This window comes from Mustela nigripes, chromosome 7 (assembly GCF_022355385.1).
Source record: "Mustela nigripes isolate SB6536 chromosome 7, MUSNIG.SB6536, whole genome shotgun sequence".
Lineage (NCBI taxonomy): Eukaryota > Metazoa > Chordata > Mammalia > Carnivora > Mustelidae > Mustela > Mustela nigripes.
The window spans coordinates 25765283-25781617 of NC_081563.1; the positions used below are offsets into that span (position 1 = coordinate 25765283).

General features: G+C 38.2%; 1 protein-coding gene across 3 annotated transcripts in view; it reads right to left on the reverse strand.

The window, feature by feature from the left end:
• Positions 1–16335, reverse strand: part of MEMO1 (mediator of cell motility 1) — a 118476-nt gene that overhangs the window by 50651 nt on the left and 51490 nt on the right. For all 3 annotated transcript variants that reach the window (XM_059405385.1, XM_059405387.1, XM_059405386.1), the window contains one exon: positions 14014–14095. In XM_059405385.1, the coding sequence (XP_059261368.1) occupies positions 14014–14095 (82 nt within the window). The remainder of the gene's footprint in view (positions 1–14013; positions 14096–16335) is intronic.

Genomic DNA, 16335 nt, shown 5'->3' on the forward strand with positions numbered 1-16335 from the left:
CAAGATATATCACAAAGCTATAGTAATTAAAAGAGTATGGTATTGGGGGAAAAAAAAAACAGACAGATCAATGAAACAGAATAGGGGCCTAGAAATAAGTCCATGCTCATATGGTCAATTAATCTATGACAAAGGAGGCAAGGATTTACAATAGGGAAGAACAGTCTCTTCAGTAAATGGTATTGGGAAAACTGCACAGCTACAGGCAGAAGAATGTAAATGGACCATGTTCATATACCCATATACAAAAACTCCAAATGGACTGAAGAACTGTGAGACCTGAAATCATAAAACTCCTAGAAGAAAATAACTCACTTCTATGTCTTTAGAAATAAGAGAACTGACTTGATTTTCTGTGTATTACGCCTTTCATTTTCTCCCCTTATTATTCATCCCTTTCATCTTTTTTTTTTTTTTTAAGATTTTATTTATTTATTTGACAGAGAGAAATCACAAGTAGATGGAGAGGCAGGCAGAGAGAGAGAGGGAAGCAGGCTCTCTGCTGAGCAGAGAGCCCGATGCGGGACTCGATCCCAGGACTCTGAGATCATGACCTGAGCCGAAGGCAGCGGCTTAACCCACTGAGCCACCCAGGCGCCCCTCATCTTTTTTTTTTTTTTGGTTTCAGAATTAGAATAGAATCACCTATGGAATGACTTTGTTTCCTGACCTCATTTTTTTTTTTCTTGACTCATTCAAGTTACATGAATGAGTTAACACATTTTCCTGGTGCTTACTTATTATTGTGTGGCCAGTGGTATGCTGGGAAATATTTAACAACTGTCTCTACAGGGAAAAAAAGTGTACATATGTGTACATAAGCTTACCATAAATTCTACTGAGTTAAAAAAGATATGTACCACACAATTTACAAATAATGAAAAAAATATAAATCTCTTTATGGCCAATTCCACAGTCAATTGATTGTCACAGAAGACTTCCACTGATTTTTGCTGAAATCTCATATCCATACCCAAGCAATGGAACAACGAAGACATACGTCTGACCTGAATGAATCTCTGCTGATTAGGTAACAGTTTTCAAATATTAGAAGGAATTATTTCCTTCCATACTTTCTTTTTTTTTTTAATTTTTTTTTAAGATTTTATTTATTTGAGAGAGAGAGAGAAATCACAAGTAGGCAGAGAGGCAGGCAGAGAGAGAGGAGGAAGCAGGCTCCCTGCAGAGCAGAGAGCCCGATGTGGGGCTCGATCCCAGGACCCTGGGATCATGACCTGAGCAGAAGGCAGAGTTTAACCCACTGAGCCACCTAGGTGCCCCTCCTTCCATACTTTCTTACACTTTTTATAATGTAAGAGCTTCAGACACAACAAACTTTTCAGTTTAATCTGCACTATTAACACTTTCCCCATTTCTTAAGTACAAACAATCAACAAAAGGTAAATCAAGCCCTGATTTATAGCAACTTGCCAATTAATGTGGAGTAATTAATTCCTGCCGTAACTGATTACAAAATGTACAATAAACTGAAAAGACAAAAGACAGGCTGGTAGAAAATAACTGTAAAACATGTATCTGACATAGGATTTATATCTGAATATGTAAAGAAATTTTAAAAGAAACCCAATACTTAAAACAGGTAACCATTTTGTAAGACAGATAGTTCTGAAAATTGGTTGCAAATTAATAAAAATATATTTAATGCTATGAAACTGTAAGATGGGGGGTGCCTGGGTGGCTCAGTCAGTTGAGCGTCTGACTCTTGACTTCAGCTCAGGTAATGATTTCAGGGTCCTGGGGCCAAGCACCAAGTCAGGCTCTGCGCTCAGTGGGGAGTCTGCTTGAGGATTCTCTTATCTCCCCTGCCCCACCCCACATATACACGCATGTGCTCTTTCTCTCCCTCTCTAATAAATAAATCAAGGATTTATTTATTTATTTGACAGACAGAGATCACAAGTAGGCAGAGAAACAGGCAGAGGGTGGGGGGAAGCAGGCTCCCTGCGAAGCAGAGAGCCCAATGCGGGGCTCGATCCCAGGACCCCAGGACCATGACCCGAGCTGAAGGCAGAGGCTTCAACCCACTGAACCACCCACATGCCCCTAAATAAATCTTAAAAAAATAAAATTAAAATAAAAATGTTGGGGTACCTGGGTGGCTCAGTCAGTTAAACATCTCCCTTCAGCTCAACTCATGATCCTAGAGTCCTGGGATCAAGCCCTGTATCAGGCTCTCTGCTCAATGGGGAGTCTGCTTCTCCCTCTCTGACCCTCCCTCCTCTCCTGCTCTCTCGATCTCTCTCTCTCTCACTGTCCCTCTCAAATAAATACATAAAATCTTTCTGAAAAAAATAAAAAATAAAGATGACTAAGATGGTATGTTTTACATTATATATATTCTACTACAATTTTTTTAAATAGGAAAAGCTTTGAACAAATACTTCAACATAGAATATACTGGGATGGCAAATAAGCACACAAAAAGAAGGCTCAATATCATTTAGGGAAAGGCAAATTAAAACTACAAAAAGCTACCACTAAACTCCCAGCAGAATAGCTAAAATTGAAAAGCATAACCATACCAAGTATGCTCAGGATGTAGAATTGAAACCCAGGCTACACTTGTGGAAATATAAAATGTTACAACCACTTTTGAAAACAGTTTGGCAATTTCTTAAGAAGTTAAATATACTCCTACCATATGACCCAGCTTTCCACTCCTAAGAAAACTGGAAGCATTATAACCACAAAGATTTGTACACAAATGTTCACTCCAACTTCATTTGCAACAGTCAAAAACCAGAAACAACCCAATATTCCTCCAAAGGTGAATGGATAAACAAATTGAGGAGTTAGTCCTACAGTGGAATACTCTTCAGCAAGAGACAGGAATGAACTACTGATAAACTCAAAAATAATTATGCAAAAAAAGATGATAAGAAAGAAAGACATATGCTGAGAAAAGCCAGACAAAAAGAGTTCATACTGTATAATCCTACTAATTCAAATAAAAACTAGCATGTAGCAACACAGAGTAAATCAATGCATGTGGGTAGAAAGAAGAGACAGAGAGGTACAAAAGGGAAGAGTTACAAAAGGGCACAAGGAAACTTGAGGATGATGAATGTTTATTACCTTAGTTGTGATAGTTTCACAGGTGTATACATATTTCAAATGTATCCCTCTGTACACTTTAAATATAGGCAGCTGTATGTTAATCCTAGCAAAATAGACCTCTGTTTTTAAAAGGGTCATCATTTGATCTAGCTTAAACTATGAATGGAGAAAAAGAGATTCACGTAAGTCAGTCACAGCAATACAGGATAGCAGGATGCTTAATCAAGAGTTAAGTAATATGGGACCTATACTAAGTACCTGAAGTCACCGAAGGCCTTATTGGTTGGATTAATGGTAGTCACCCTATCCATATCCCTCCGGTAAGAGAGCCTATCAAGTTGCTTCAGTATAGCAATATTCTCACAACCCAGTTCTAATCTTAGCCAGAAGAAATGTAAGTTGTTGTATGGCTCAGCACATTTAGTTTTCCTCATCTTGATATTCTAGCCTAACCAGGGGGCTCAATTTTTTCCAATTATGTCCCAAGTCTTCCAGTGCCCAACACACCAAAACTGACTACTTCAGATTCCTAACAGCTGTTCCTAATCTTAACATAACTGGCTCCCCTTCTCAATTCAGAAATATGCTACCTTGCCCAGTCATGTGGACCTTAGAAATTCTTTGATCCATCAGGACCTGTCCTGGTCTGTCTAAAACCCGAATAACATCTCGTGTTTTCAATACTGCTTCGTTCTCAGTTGTCTCTCATATCCATCCCTCCAAGTCCCAACCTTACACTTTAAGCTGGTCTTTCCATCTTAGATCTGCTTCTCAGACTTTAACTCGTTTGCTGTTCTTGAATTTAAAGACCCTGAGCCTCAGTCCATACTCTGATCTCTCAATCAATCTTGCAGCATTACTATCTCCCAGTTTTACCAATCCTGTTCCTACCCACGTGTAGTTCTTAAAAGAAAGTCATGTTAGAAACAATGGGTTCTTGGGATGCCTGGGTGGCTCAGTCAGTAGGCATCTGCCTTTGGCTCAAGTCATGGGATTGAGCCCCAAGTCGGGCTCCCTTCTCAGTGGGAAGTCTGCTCGTCCCTCTCTCTCTCCCCTCCCCCTGCTCCCTTTCTCCCTCTCTTGCTCACTCCTTCTCTCTCAAATAAATAAATAAAATCATACCAAAAAAATAGAAAAATGAAACACTGCATTCTTAAAGCATAGATAGAATAGAAATACTAAGAGTAGAAAGGTAAAGGCACAAAGGAAGGGCATAAAAGTTGAAGGAAGAACAGGAGCAAACATTCAAGTGACTGATGTAATTGAGAAAACAGGAGACTGGCCTGAGTGGAACAAGAAGTAGGGTTAAACCACCGTCAGACAGAGAAGTCTGGGCTTGATAAAACAAGTTACTGAAAAACTGCTATACACTCCAGAGCAGGGTAGTGACAGCACAAAACTGTTATAGGTCTAGTACTGAAAAACATGAGATCAGAAGCAGGAGGTGTTAAATGATGCTCTCTTGGAAACCGTGGCCTGAGGTAGCAAAATGTCATGTTCTGGAAAGGTCCCACTGCCAGTGGGAAATGAGACATGAATGTTCTACAACCTAAAAAGAAAAACTGACATATTTTAGTGTCCAAGTAGGTACAGAGTGAATGAAGAAGAGAAGAAAGAGGATAATTACGATAATGGTAATAACTAACATTTACTGATAGCTTACTCTGTGTCACTCATCCACGTAATTCAAAGCAGTAACTCATTTAATCCTCACACCAACTCTTTGAGATAGGAATTATTATTTTTCTTTATAGATGAAGAAACTAAAGCAGAAAGGTTAAGACATTTGCTCAAGGTCACACAAATAGTAAGTGGTCACAGCAGGACTTAAAGGTAGGTAGTACAGCTCCAGAACCCATTCTTAACCACCATAAGAGACCTCTATACATTTTAAGGAAGAAGGGAAGGTCTCCATGCAGTAGGAAAATCAACAACCCTAAAAACTGGAAGAATACCTTATATCCTCTAAGATTGTAGGAAGATAGGTGGTTTTGAAACCATGATTAACTGATATAAGTATGTTTTATAATAGAACTCAGATTTCAATATTTCAGTCCTTTCTGAATTTGAGGGCTTGAAGTAAAGACAAAATAGTTTCAAAAAGAGAGGGAGAGTCTTAACTTGAGGGTTAACTGAGGGTTTTGGAGGGGAGGAGTGGGGTGGTTGGGTGAGCCTGGTGGTGGGTATTAAGGAGGGCACGTATTGCATGGAGCACTGGGTGTGGTGCATAAACGATGAAATTTGGAACACTGAAAAAAAATTTAATTTAAAAAAATACAGAATAAAACATCTATTTAGGTAGCACCAAAAAAAAAAAGAATATAGTGCAGAGTATTTTTTTAAAAATCATTAAGTGTACGATCCTTCTTTACCCACATCATGAGAAGCTCTCCTTCATGAAAGGACCAAGATCATAGCCAAAGGAAAGAATTTCTACTACTTTACTTTATCCTGGCCCAGATACATGGTAATGAACAGAGCCATTGTAATAATCATCAAATCTCTCCACTGATCCTCTGCTCCTAAACCCTTCTCTCTTGCTAACAGAATCTATGACTCTAAATACATGTGGAAACAAGGTTTCATTAAGGGATCACATATAATAAAAGAGGCTTCACTAAGAGAACATCTAAGGTTTCTTTGTTTTATGCATTACTGTCAGAAGAGCAATGAAAATGTGAGCTCTACAGATAATTGAATATACACTGTAAAAGTGTATCCCAATCAGTATTTCACAGGCTCTTAAAACCTTAATGCAAAGTCATTCCTGCTAGCTTTTCCAGGTCACTCTGGTTCCCAGTGTAACCTCAATGAAGGCAATCTCAAAATTATACTTTAATATCTATCACTTTCTCATTAGACCAAAACCATGCCTCTAAAAACTGATCCTTCTTGTAACACAGGGTAATTCTGCTTCTCCCTTTACTCCTTCACAGCAGACTTTATATCTTGAAGTCCAGCTCCTAATTTTCCAAACCTTCTGTGCCCCACACAGAAATGCAATCAAATGAGGAAGCAAGGCATCATCCATGGTCATATGCTGGTTAAAGGACAGTTTCCCACACAGCAACCTTGCAGTGTGGGTATAATTTAAACTCCTATGTCAGGAAAATTCCCAAATACTACATGACATGGACTTTCACTTGTTCATCCCAAAACCTTCAAGATTACAGGTGAATAGCATAAAGTGTGAGTGCCAAAAGTCTACCACTCGTTCTATGAGAGACTTTTCATCAAAGAGGATATGGAGAACAATTAAAAAAAAAAAAAAAAAAAACCTGGATTCAACAAAATCAGGTTCTCATAGTCCTAGTTCTTAATAGCAGCAAAAATGCAAAATAAAAAGATTGAAGTAGATGAAATGAGAAGACTGGACCAGATGAAATTCTCTCCTGCAGCAATAAGTCTACAAGATCTACCTAAGGTAAGCTATGATCTAGAAAGCTAGAAAGTAAATTTAAAAACACTTGTGAGCCTATGGGAACCACCTGAACAACAATGGCTCTAAGCAGTTTCCAGAAGCAGGAGCCTCACACTGACACTCCCCATTCTGTTTCACTGCATCTCGTCTTTTTTCTTTTATTTTCATAGGCACTCCTTGGGGGCCCTCAAGATTTCTGCTTCATAAAAAAATACTAGATGATTATATTCCCCTGAAATGTTCAGGTTAGAAAGTCATTGTGCAGAATATTTTATTTTTACAAAATGAATCTCACAAATATTAAGTGAACAATACTATGAACTAAGGAAAGTTATTAAAGTTATTCAAGTCAAGTAAGAATAAACTAACCACAATGTTGCACATCTAGATTGTTTTACTGCTAGAATAGGCAGGACCTGAGATACTGCCATGAATAATCTACTGCTTAAAATAAAGAAGGACTAGAAAAAAACAAGTTACACATCTCCAGTAACTTAAATTAACTACATGATTTATAAAGATTCATTGTTTCACCATATACACCAATAGAGCTGAACTGGTGAACTTCACTCTACGTAAAATGGTCTTCCATATAAATGTTTCCTAGCTTTTAATTTTTTTTAATAATTTTTATGTTCAAAGTAATAACTGCACACAGTATAAAAAAGTCAAATAATAGAGAAAGGTACACAATGAAAAGTGAAAGTATCCTTTATACTACTTCAACTAAGTTCACTACTAAAAAAAAAATAAAACTCTAGTTTAAATGTATGAGGACAGCTACAATATCCATAGTATCTGCTTTATAGTATAAGTAAGCCCGCTCCTAATTATCTGATTACATTTTTATATTCAATAAGAGGTCTCTTAAATGATACATACTTAATGTCCAGCTCCATTCTAAGGGCTGCTGAGTTATTCCTGCATACTGCAAGATAAACAACAATTGTGGCATGAAGGTGTCTGACAGTCATGGTAGGAAGGCTTCTGGAACTTCCAGTTCATGAGATTATTTCAATATATATCCCTGGGCAACATACTGTTTCCTATACCTCAAGACAAGTAAAGTCCTAAATTAAACCAAAGGACATTTTTAAATCAAATTAAATTCTTTTTAATCCCCCAACTACACCTGCCTAAATGCCATATAGATGAGAATCATTAAGATTGATCAATAGGTGGTTTATGGGTCAATATTTATTCTTTAATGACATTATTTAATCTACATCTATATACAATATACAAATAAGCAATCTGTTTAAGCACTTTTAAAAGTATGCTGTCTAGGTTCTGAGTTGTTTGTTATTTAAGGCTCCCTTTACATGATCTATGCCCATGAAGGCAAAAATCTAAGAAGAGCTGGTCCAAGAAAGCCAAATTTTATAAAAGTTAAAGAATGTTTTTCAGGCGTGCCTGGCTGGCTCAGACACTAGAGCATGCAACTCTTGATGTCAGGGTTGTATGTTTGAGTCCCGTGTTGGGTGTAGAGATTACTCAACAATACAATCTTTCAAAAAAAAAATGTTTATTTGAAATAAAAGTAGAATCTTAAAATTTTAAGTTTTCTAATTACTAAATAAGCATGTTCTTAACAAAGACCCTTTTGTGCCTAAAGAACAATAAAGTATTTGTTGTTGCTTTTCTACCAAACCGAAAAAAAAACAAAACAACAACAAAAAAAAAACCTCTCCTCTGGAAAGGAAAATAATTACTTCTGGAAACCACATAATAAGATAAACTTGACTATATTTAAAGTTTTCATACATTAACAAAATGGAAACTGCATTATATATGCATAAACATAACTACAAAGTCGCTATATAACAGAAACATGCACACCAAACCCAAAACTATTTTTAAATACTCATTTTAAAACTTAAGGTAACTTGGAAATCCTTTACAAATCAATATATTTGTAACTTAGACTCAAACATTTCATTTCCCAGGCCACTGCCAATTTCAACCTAGAGCTAACTATAAAAAGGGAAACAAGTCTAGCTACATTTTCATGAATAACTAACCTTGACTTAATTATATGTTGATTTAGCACACCTCCCACATTTGAAACAAGTTCTAACTAGGAAGGTCACCTACAATAGTCAAATACCAGCAAAGTGATGAGAATGACATAGACCATTTCATGAGTTACTATAAAGAGATGATTATTAACCCATTGTTTCTCACCCAACTAAGGATTAAGCAAACTTCCCCCTTTATTCCTGCATCAATTTTTCTTTCTCTACTGGATCATTTCATCTATATTATAAACACTTTAATATCTCCCACCTTAAGTAAAATTTCTCACCTGACAACATATTCCATGTGCCCCATTCCCTTGATTTACAGAAAAGTTCATTTAAAAAAAAAAAAATTACCCTGGGGCACCTGGGTGGCTCAGTCAGTTAAGTGTCTGCCTTCAGCTCAGGTCATGATCGCAGGGTCCTGGGATCAAGTCCCACATCAGGCTCCTTGCTCAGAGGGGAGTCTGCTTCCCCCTCTGCCTCTCCGCCACTTATGCTCATGCCCCTCCCCTTTCTCTCTCTCAAATAAATAAATAAAATCTTTAAAAAAAAAAAAAATTACCCTCAGGACACCTGGGTGACTCAGTTAAGTGTTGGATTCTTGATTTTGGCTCAGGTCACGATCTCAGGGTCATGAGATCGAGTCCTGTGTTGAGCTCCACGCTCAGCACAGAGACGGCTTGAGATTCTCTCTCCCTTTCTCTCCTTCCCTCATCCCGCTCATGCTCTCTTTCTCTCAAATAAATAAAATCTTAAAACAAAACAACAAAATAAACTATCCTCACTTTATTTCCCTTTCTGATTCTCGAACCCACTGCAATTGCGCTTTCATCTCCACAGAAATCGTTTGTATCAAGGCCACCAGTGATCTCCATATTGCCAAATCCAATCTTCAATTCTCAATCCTCATCTTATTTGACCTATTGGCAGAACTTGACACAGCTAATTAATTTTCTCCTCACTGAGGAAAAAATTTCCATCATTTTGCCTCCTACAGACACCACTCACTCTTAGTTTTCCTCCTGTCCCACTGTTCCTCCTTTAGCACCTCCTTTGCAAATGCTCATCTTCACCCTGATCTCTAAATAAAATTAGTTTGTCTAAGGGCTTAAGTCTTTGAACCTCTTCTCTTGTCCAAATTTTCTTCACTAGGCAACCACAGCCTGTTTAGACTTTAAGTATCATATATATATATACACATACAAACACACACATACAGATACACACACACACACACACACACACACACACACCCATATATACCTATATATATCTATATGTATATACCTATATATATACCCCATATATACTATATATATTTATCAACACAGTCTGGCCCTTCTTCTCTGTACTCCAGATTCATACAACTAGCTACCCATTTGAAATCTCCACTTACAGATATATAAATATGCATCTCAACATTTACAAAGGTCAAAATACAATCCTAAATTCTACATAAACACCTTAAAGTCTACTTCCCACCTCTACCCCATCTGTCCCTTTATCAGTATAAAACCAATTCCGTATTTCCAGTTTCAAGAGCCATTTCTGACTCTTATTTTACTTTACTGATCCTACTTTGTAAAATATCCAGAGTACACTGCTTCTCATCACCTCCACCACTAGCCCCCAACCAAAGCCACTGTCATCTCTCTCTTGTACTATTATAATAAGTCTCCTAGACTGTTTCCACAAAACAGACCATCCATACAATAGCAAGAACAATCTTTCTCAAACCTAAGTCAAGTCATGTCACTTTTCTGCTCAAAATTTCTCATGAGTTGCCATCTCACTTGGAATAAAAACCAAGGTTTTTTTAATAGCCTACAAAGCCTCCTCATGATCTAGCCAACCTCATCCACTCCTCTTCCCTTTGTACACGTCACTGCTGCTACACTGTCCTCCTTGCTTTTCCTCTACACTAAGCATATCCTGCTGCAGAGCCTTTGTACTTGCTATTCCTCGACCTGAAAACACTTTCCCTGGATATCGGCAGAACCTCTCTGTTTTATTATTTAGGCCCAAATGTTACCTTATCACCACATTTTTTTACTATCCTATATAAACGAGCACCTCTCTACCCATACTGTCACTCTCTATCCTCTTATCAGCTTTATTATTCTTAGCATCCATTAGTTCCTGATATAGAACATACAGGCATGCCTCGTTTTATTGTGCTTTGCTGTACTGGGCTACACAGATTCTGCATTGTTGTTGTTTTTTACAAGCTGTGAAGGTTTGTGGCAACCTTGAATCAGCAAGTTCATCGGCACCATTTTTCCAATATTTGCTCACTTCTTGTCTCTATCACATTTTGGTAATTCCTGCAAAAGTCTAAACTTTATAATAATAGTTATTATTATTACTATTATTTGTTATTGCTATCCATTGTCAGTGATTAACTGATAATGTTTTAACTCACTGATAAGGTTTTTTAGCAATAAATATTTTCTAATTAAGGTATATACACTGTTTTCTTAGACATAATGCTATTGTTGTACACTTAATAGAATACATTACAGTATACACATAACTTTTACATACTGGGAAACAAATTCATTTGACTCATTTTATTGCAATATTCATTTAATTGCAGTGGTCTGGAACCAAACACACACTATCTTTGATATATGCCTGTAATTATTTGTTTACTGTCTGGTTTCCCAAGTACTAAAATGTAAGCACCATGAAAGTAGCAATTTTAGTTTATGCAAAATGCAGCACTGGGAGGTAGTCCAAGATGGCAGCAGAGGAATACGCTAAACTCACACCCAATGGACACACCAAATCTACTGCCACAAATCGAACAATCCCCTATGGAAAAGATCCTCAGCAAATGGTAAAAGGGCCAAGCTGGGAAGGAGAAGCAAGATGCAGTCTCCTCAAAATCCCACCCCTGGCATGGGTACCCACAATCAGGAGGAATCTCACAAATGCAGTTTTTTTCCTGAGGAAGTAAGGGTTCATACCTCACATCAAGTACCCCAATCCTTGGGAATTGTAACAGAGAGATGAACCCCCAAAACATCTGGCTTTGAACACCAACAGGGCTCACATCCAGGACCCAAACGGCTCACATACAGACCCAAAGGGCTGTAGGAAACTGAGATACTTCTCTTAAACGGCTCACATGCAGACTTAGTCACCCTGGAAACCAGCACAAAAGCAGCAATTTGAAAAGCGCCCAGACTACATGAAGGAGTTTCACTGGCTAATCCTACAGCATCTGTCAGAGGGGCAGGGGCCTGTTGGACCTCTCTCCAGGGACAGAGGCACTGGCAGGGACTTTATGGTTCTCTCCCTCTGCCTTGAGAGCACCAACAGGGTAACCCACCCCTGTGCTCCCCCATGCCCATGTGAAAGCTGTGCCTGCACGAGCCATGTGCTCCCCTATGGGCCTGCTAAAGCTGGCAGGCATATGCTGTCTACACAGGGGACACTGATCACTTGCTCTGGTGGCCGGGGGGCCTGCGTTCCTGGGTCCAAAAGGGCTGTAACAATCAGAGAGACAATTCACTACAGAGACAGTACTTTGAAAAACATCCCTAGTCTTTCTGTGAAACAGGCCTATTTACTTGCCCAGAGCTTCAGCCTGAGCACCACACTTCACATCAGCTACATATCTGGAGGCTGTGGAGGTGCCTTCAGGAAAAGGGAGCCAGGGGACACCATCTTTACACTCTCCCTAAGCCTCACTACATTTCGCCAGAACCTCCAAAAAGGAGCTTATATACTCCTCTAAAGCCCTGGTTTTTGTCACTGTCACCCAGAGGACACCTTTAGATCACCTGGTCTGGAGGCCAACAGGGTGTACAATTACAGCCCTACAGGACTATATATGCCTACATATTTTAAAACCTGCTGCCTGAGGGTCTGGCTTCCAATCAGCCTATATAACTGGGGGTTGCTTGAGATCCACCCCCCAGAACACTGACAAGTCTTGGCACACTCTCAACAACTGGGACTTATCAGGAATAAATCAGGCTGCTTAGAACATCACAAAGGTTTCAGAGAAAACCAAGAGCTAGGGCAAGGTTGAAAGATAAGGTTCATCTGCTACAGGAGGCCATTCTTTGAATACTCATGCATAGAAACAAACACAGAGTCAAGCAAACTGAGAAAACAGGAAAATGTCCCGCCAAAAAAGAACAAGATAAAACCTCCCCCAAAAACCTCAATAAAATAAAAAGTAGCATTAAGAACACCTGGCATTTAGTCGGGTACATATTTGCTGAATGACTAAATAAATAATAGCTTAAGTTACTATGCTATAAGTTAATAAAGATTAACTCATTTAATCATCAAAAAACTACATGGAGGTATTATTAATATTCCAATTCTACAATGAGACAAAGGCATAAGAGATTAAGTTACTTGTATGTCACATATCATGTAAGTGGTACAGTCAGCCTCCTGTATCTATTAAATGAGATTAAGTCAGATCACACAAATGGACCACTTAACAAAACATTTGGCACATTAAATTACCTAACACTTATGGAATACTTGTTCTGTGACAGACATTAATGTAGGCTCTATGTTTGTATTTACTTATTTAATTCTCATATTCTTCAATAAGTAGATGCTTTTATTTTCACTATTTTTTATTTATCAGGGCACCAAACCTAATTCAACAGAAGTTACATAAAAGACACTGCTGTGAAAGAAATGGGACAAACTCCAACTGTCTCGGAAGACAGTTAACATGTGTTTTGAAAGTTAGCACTGGAAACCAAATCAAAATGAACTGAAATCCTATCACTTACAGACACACTGTTAATTGTATTTGTTAGCCTGTAGTTCTAGAATGCCTTCTAAGATTCAAAGACAAAACAATCACAGATTTTCTTCATTAAAAACAAAAAAAAGCTACCCCTTCTCCAAATATCTGATCGCTATTCCATATTGCATGGTATTGTTTAACACATCTTTTTCATTATTTTTTTTAAGGTATTTTTTATTTATCTGAGAGTAGGAGAGAGCATGGGAGGGGAGAAGGTCAGAGGGAGAAGCAGGTTCCCCATGGAGATGGGAGCCCGATGTGGGACTTGATCCCAGGACTCCAGGATCATGACCTAAGCCGAAGGCAGTCACTCAACCAACTGAGCCACCCAGGCTATAATTTATAATTTATAATTTTCATTATAAGGAAAAAGTTAGCTGAATTAAAGTAGATCTTTTTACTATTTAAAACAGAACTTAGTCATTTATACCAATCTGAAATCACCAAGTTTATACACTGCAAATTACCTTCTGTTTTGAAAGTCAGTTTTGTTATCAAAAAATAAATTTTAAAATTACTGCACCTGAGAAAATAGCCAATTCCTTTATCCTTGAGTTAAAGTGAAAGCCAAAGAAATCATGAAAATCACTAAATATAATTTCTTCAGTTCAAAATACAGCATTTATTAAATTTTTAGAGCCATCGGTAGATACTATTCTATATTAATAATTAATATATGAAATATTCTGGTAAAGACCCTTAAAACTTACGGTGCAATAATGGCTCTAGCAGGTCTTTTTGTAGACTGTACTTGTGAGAGCCAACCTTCTAGCTGTGCATTCAGCTGCGGTCCTATAAAAAGAGAAAGAAAGAAATGGGAGTTAGCAGAGAAATGTACTATATACAACCATACATGACACAAAATCCTTATCGAACTTATTTGGGACTAAAATAGCTTAATGGGCACTGGGATCATTAGTTTGTATGTTAATGTTTGATACTTAACCAACTATTAAGAAAGCCATAGAGAAGGCCATGTACTGATTAAACAAAATTTGCCTTTATCCATTTACTTACTGACAACCATCTTCATTCCAGAACAACAATACGATCTCTAATTTGAGGCACTGTTTAAACAAAATAAAACAAGAAACAAAAGACTCTAGGCATATGAAAAGAGAACACCTGAGTGACTGTTTACAGAGCACCAAAACTTGCCTTAATCACTAAAATCACATCCACAGAGTGATCACTCCCATACCCAAAACCTTTCCTTCTATCCAGTCCAGCCCCTACTCTGATGATCACATTGATAACCAGTGACTATGCCATGTCAAAAATCTCAATTCAAGCATCCCACTCTCCTCACTGCCTATCTTCCCAGTTCACTTCTAGAAGTCTGGTGATTGCCAACAGATTCTGAGTTACTTTCCCCACCATCTTTCCTCTCCTTTCTTCTTCCCCTCTTACCCAGCCTGAGACTTGTTCCATCACTCTCAATCATTTCCTCACCTGTGCCCTCACTCTTGCTCCTCTTTCTCCCCCACAGTCACACACAGTATCTTCACTTGTTCAACTGAATGAGATGACAAACACAACCATATGAACTTTAAAATTATACCCATAAATTGCAGACCCTTAGCAAAGCTCAGAAATCATACCATATTAACCTCGTGAACTTGCTCTCGCAGCCTTAAGGTAATTACTTCATATAGCTTCTCATTTTACCTTAAAGCCTCATTTCCCTCTCACTCCCAGCATATGATCATGGTTTTTCATTTTGTCAAGGAAAATCAGAAGATAGCCAACCACCCTAATTTGCCAAGGACCTTCCCAGTGTTAGCACTGAAAGTCCTGCATCTAGGGAAACCTCTTAGTCACAGGCAAACCTGGACATTAGTCACCCTAAATTCAAAAGAGAAGTACTTCCTCTTCTTACCATTTATTTTGCCTTCTCTCCTGTGTCAACACATTGACCTTACTCCTATCAAAAGTCAAACAAATTCTTTCTCCACTGGGTCCCATTGTTTTTCTTCTCAAGGACTCTGCTCCTCTAATTGTCCTACTCTCCTGCACAAACTTGTCCCTTTTTACTAGATCCTTACCATTAGCTTTTTTCCTCTGGCTCTCTTTTTTTATGCATTTAATTGTAAAATATTTAAACGTTACAGAAGAATCTAGATAATAATAAAACAAACATCCATGTACCCAGTACCCCAAAAACCTAAATTTTAGTATTCTTTACTTAAGATCTTCCTTTATTGAGAAATAAAATATTACAGACACACTTGAAAACCTTGCTGATCCCATTATACATTTTCCTCCTCAGAGGGAAATCAAAATCACTTTCTGATTTTGGTGATTATCATTGCATTATATTTTTATTAATGTATATACCCATAAAAATATGCATTGTTCTGCATACGTATTGTTCTGAATGTTTTTAAATACTACATAAATATACTGTGCATGTTCCTCCATAATTTGATTTAGTACACAACATTACTGATAACAGGCACTCATGCTGATTGTATAATTCTAGTTCACTCACTTTAATGCGGTATTATACTGTGTAAATACACCAAAATTTATCTATTCATTCTCTTCACAGACACTTGGTTGTTTCCACTGTTTCACTGCTAATATGCAATGTTACAAGTGTCTTATAAACATGTATTAAGAGCTTTTCTGGGGGCAGCCTGCTTGGTTCAGTCGGTTCAGCAACTAACTCCAGATTTCCACTCAGGTCAGGATCTCAGGATCATGGGAAAGAGCCTGTGTCAGGCTCCATGCTCAGTGGGAAGTCTGCTAAGGATTCTCTCTCTCTCCCTCTCCTTCTGCTCCTCCCAACCACACTCACTTGCTTTCCCTCTCTCTTCCTCTCAAATGAATAAAGAAAAAATGTTTTAAGAGTTCTTCTGGGGGCGCCTGGGTGGCTCAGTGGGTTAAGCCGCTGCCTTCGGCTCAGGTCATGATCTCAGGGTCCTGGGATGAGTCCCACATCGGGCTCTCTGCTCGGCAGGGGGCCTGCTTCCCTTCCTCTCTCTCTGTGATCTCTTCCCTTCCTCTCTCCTACTGTGATCTCTCTCCTC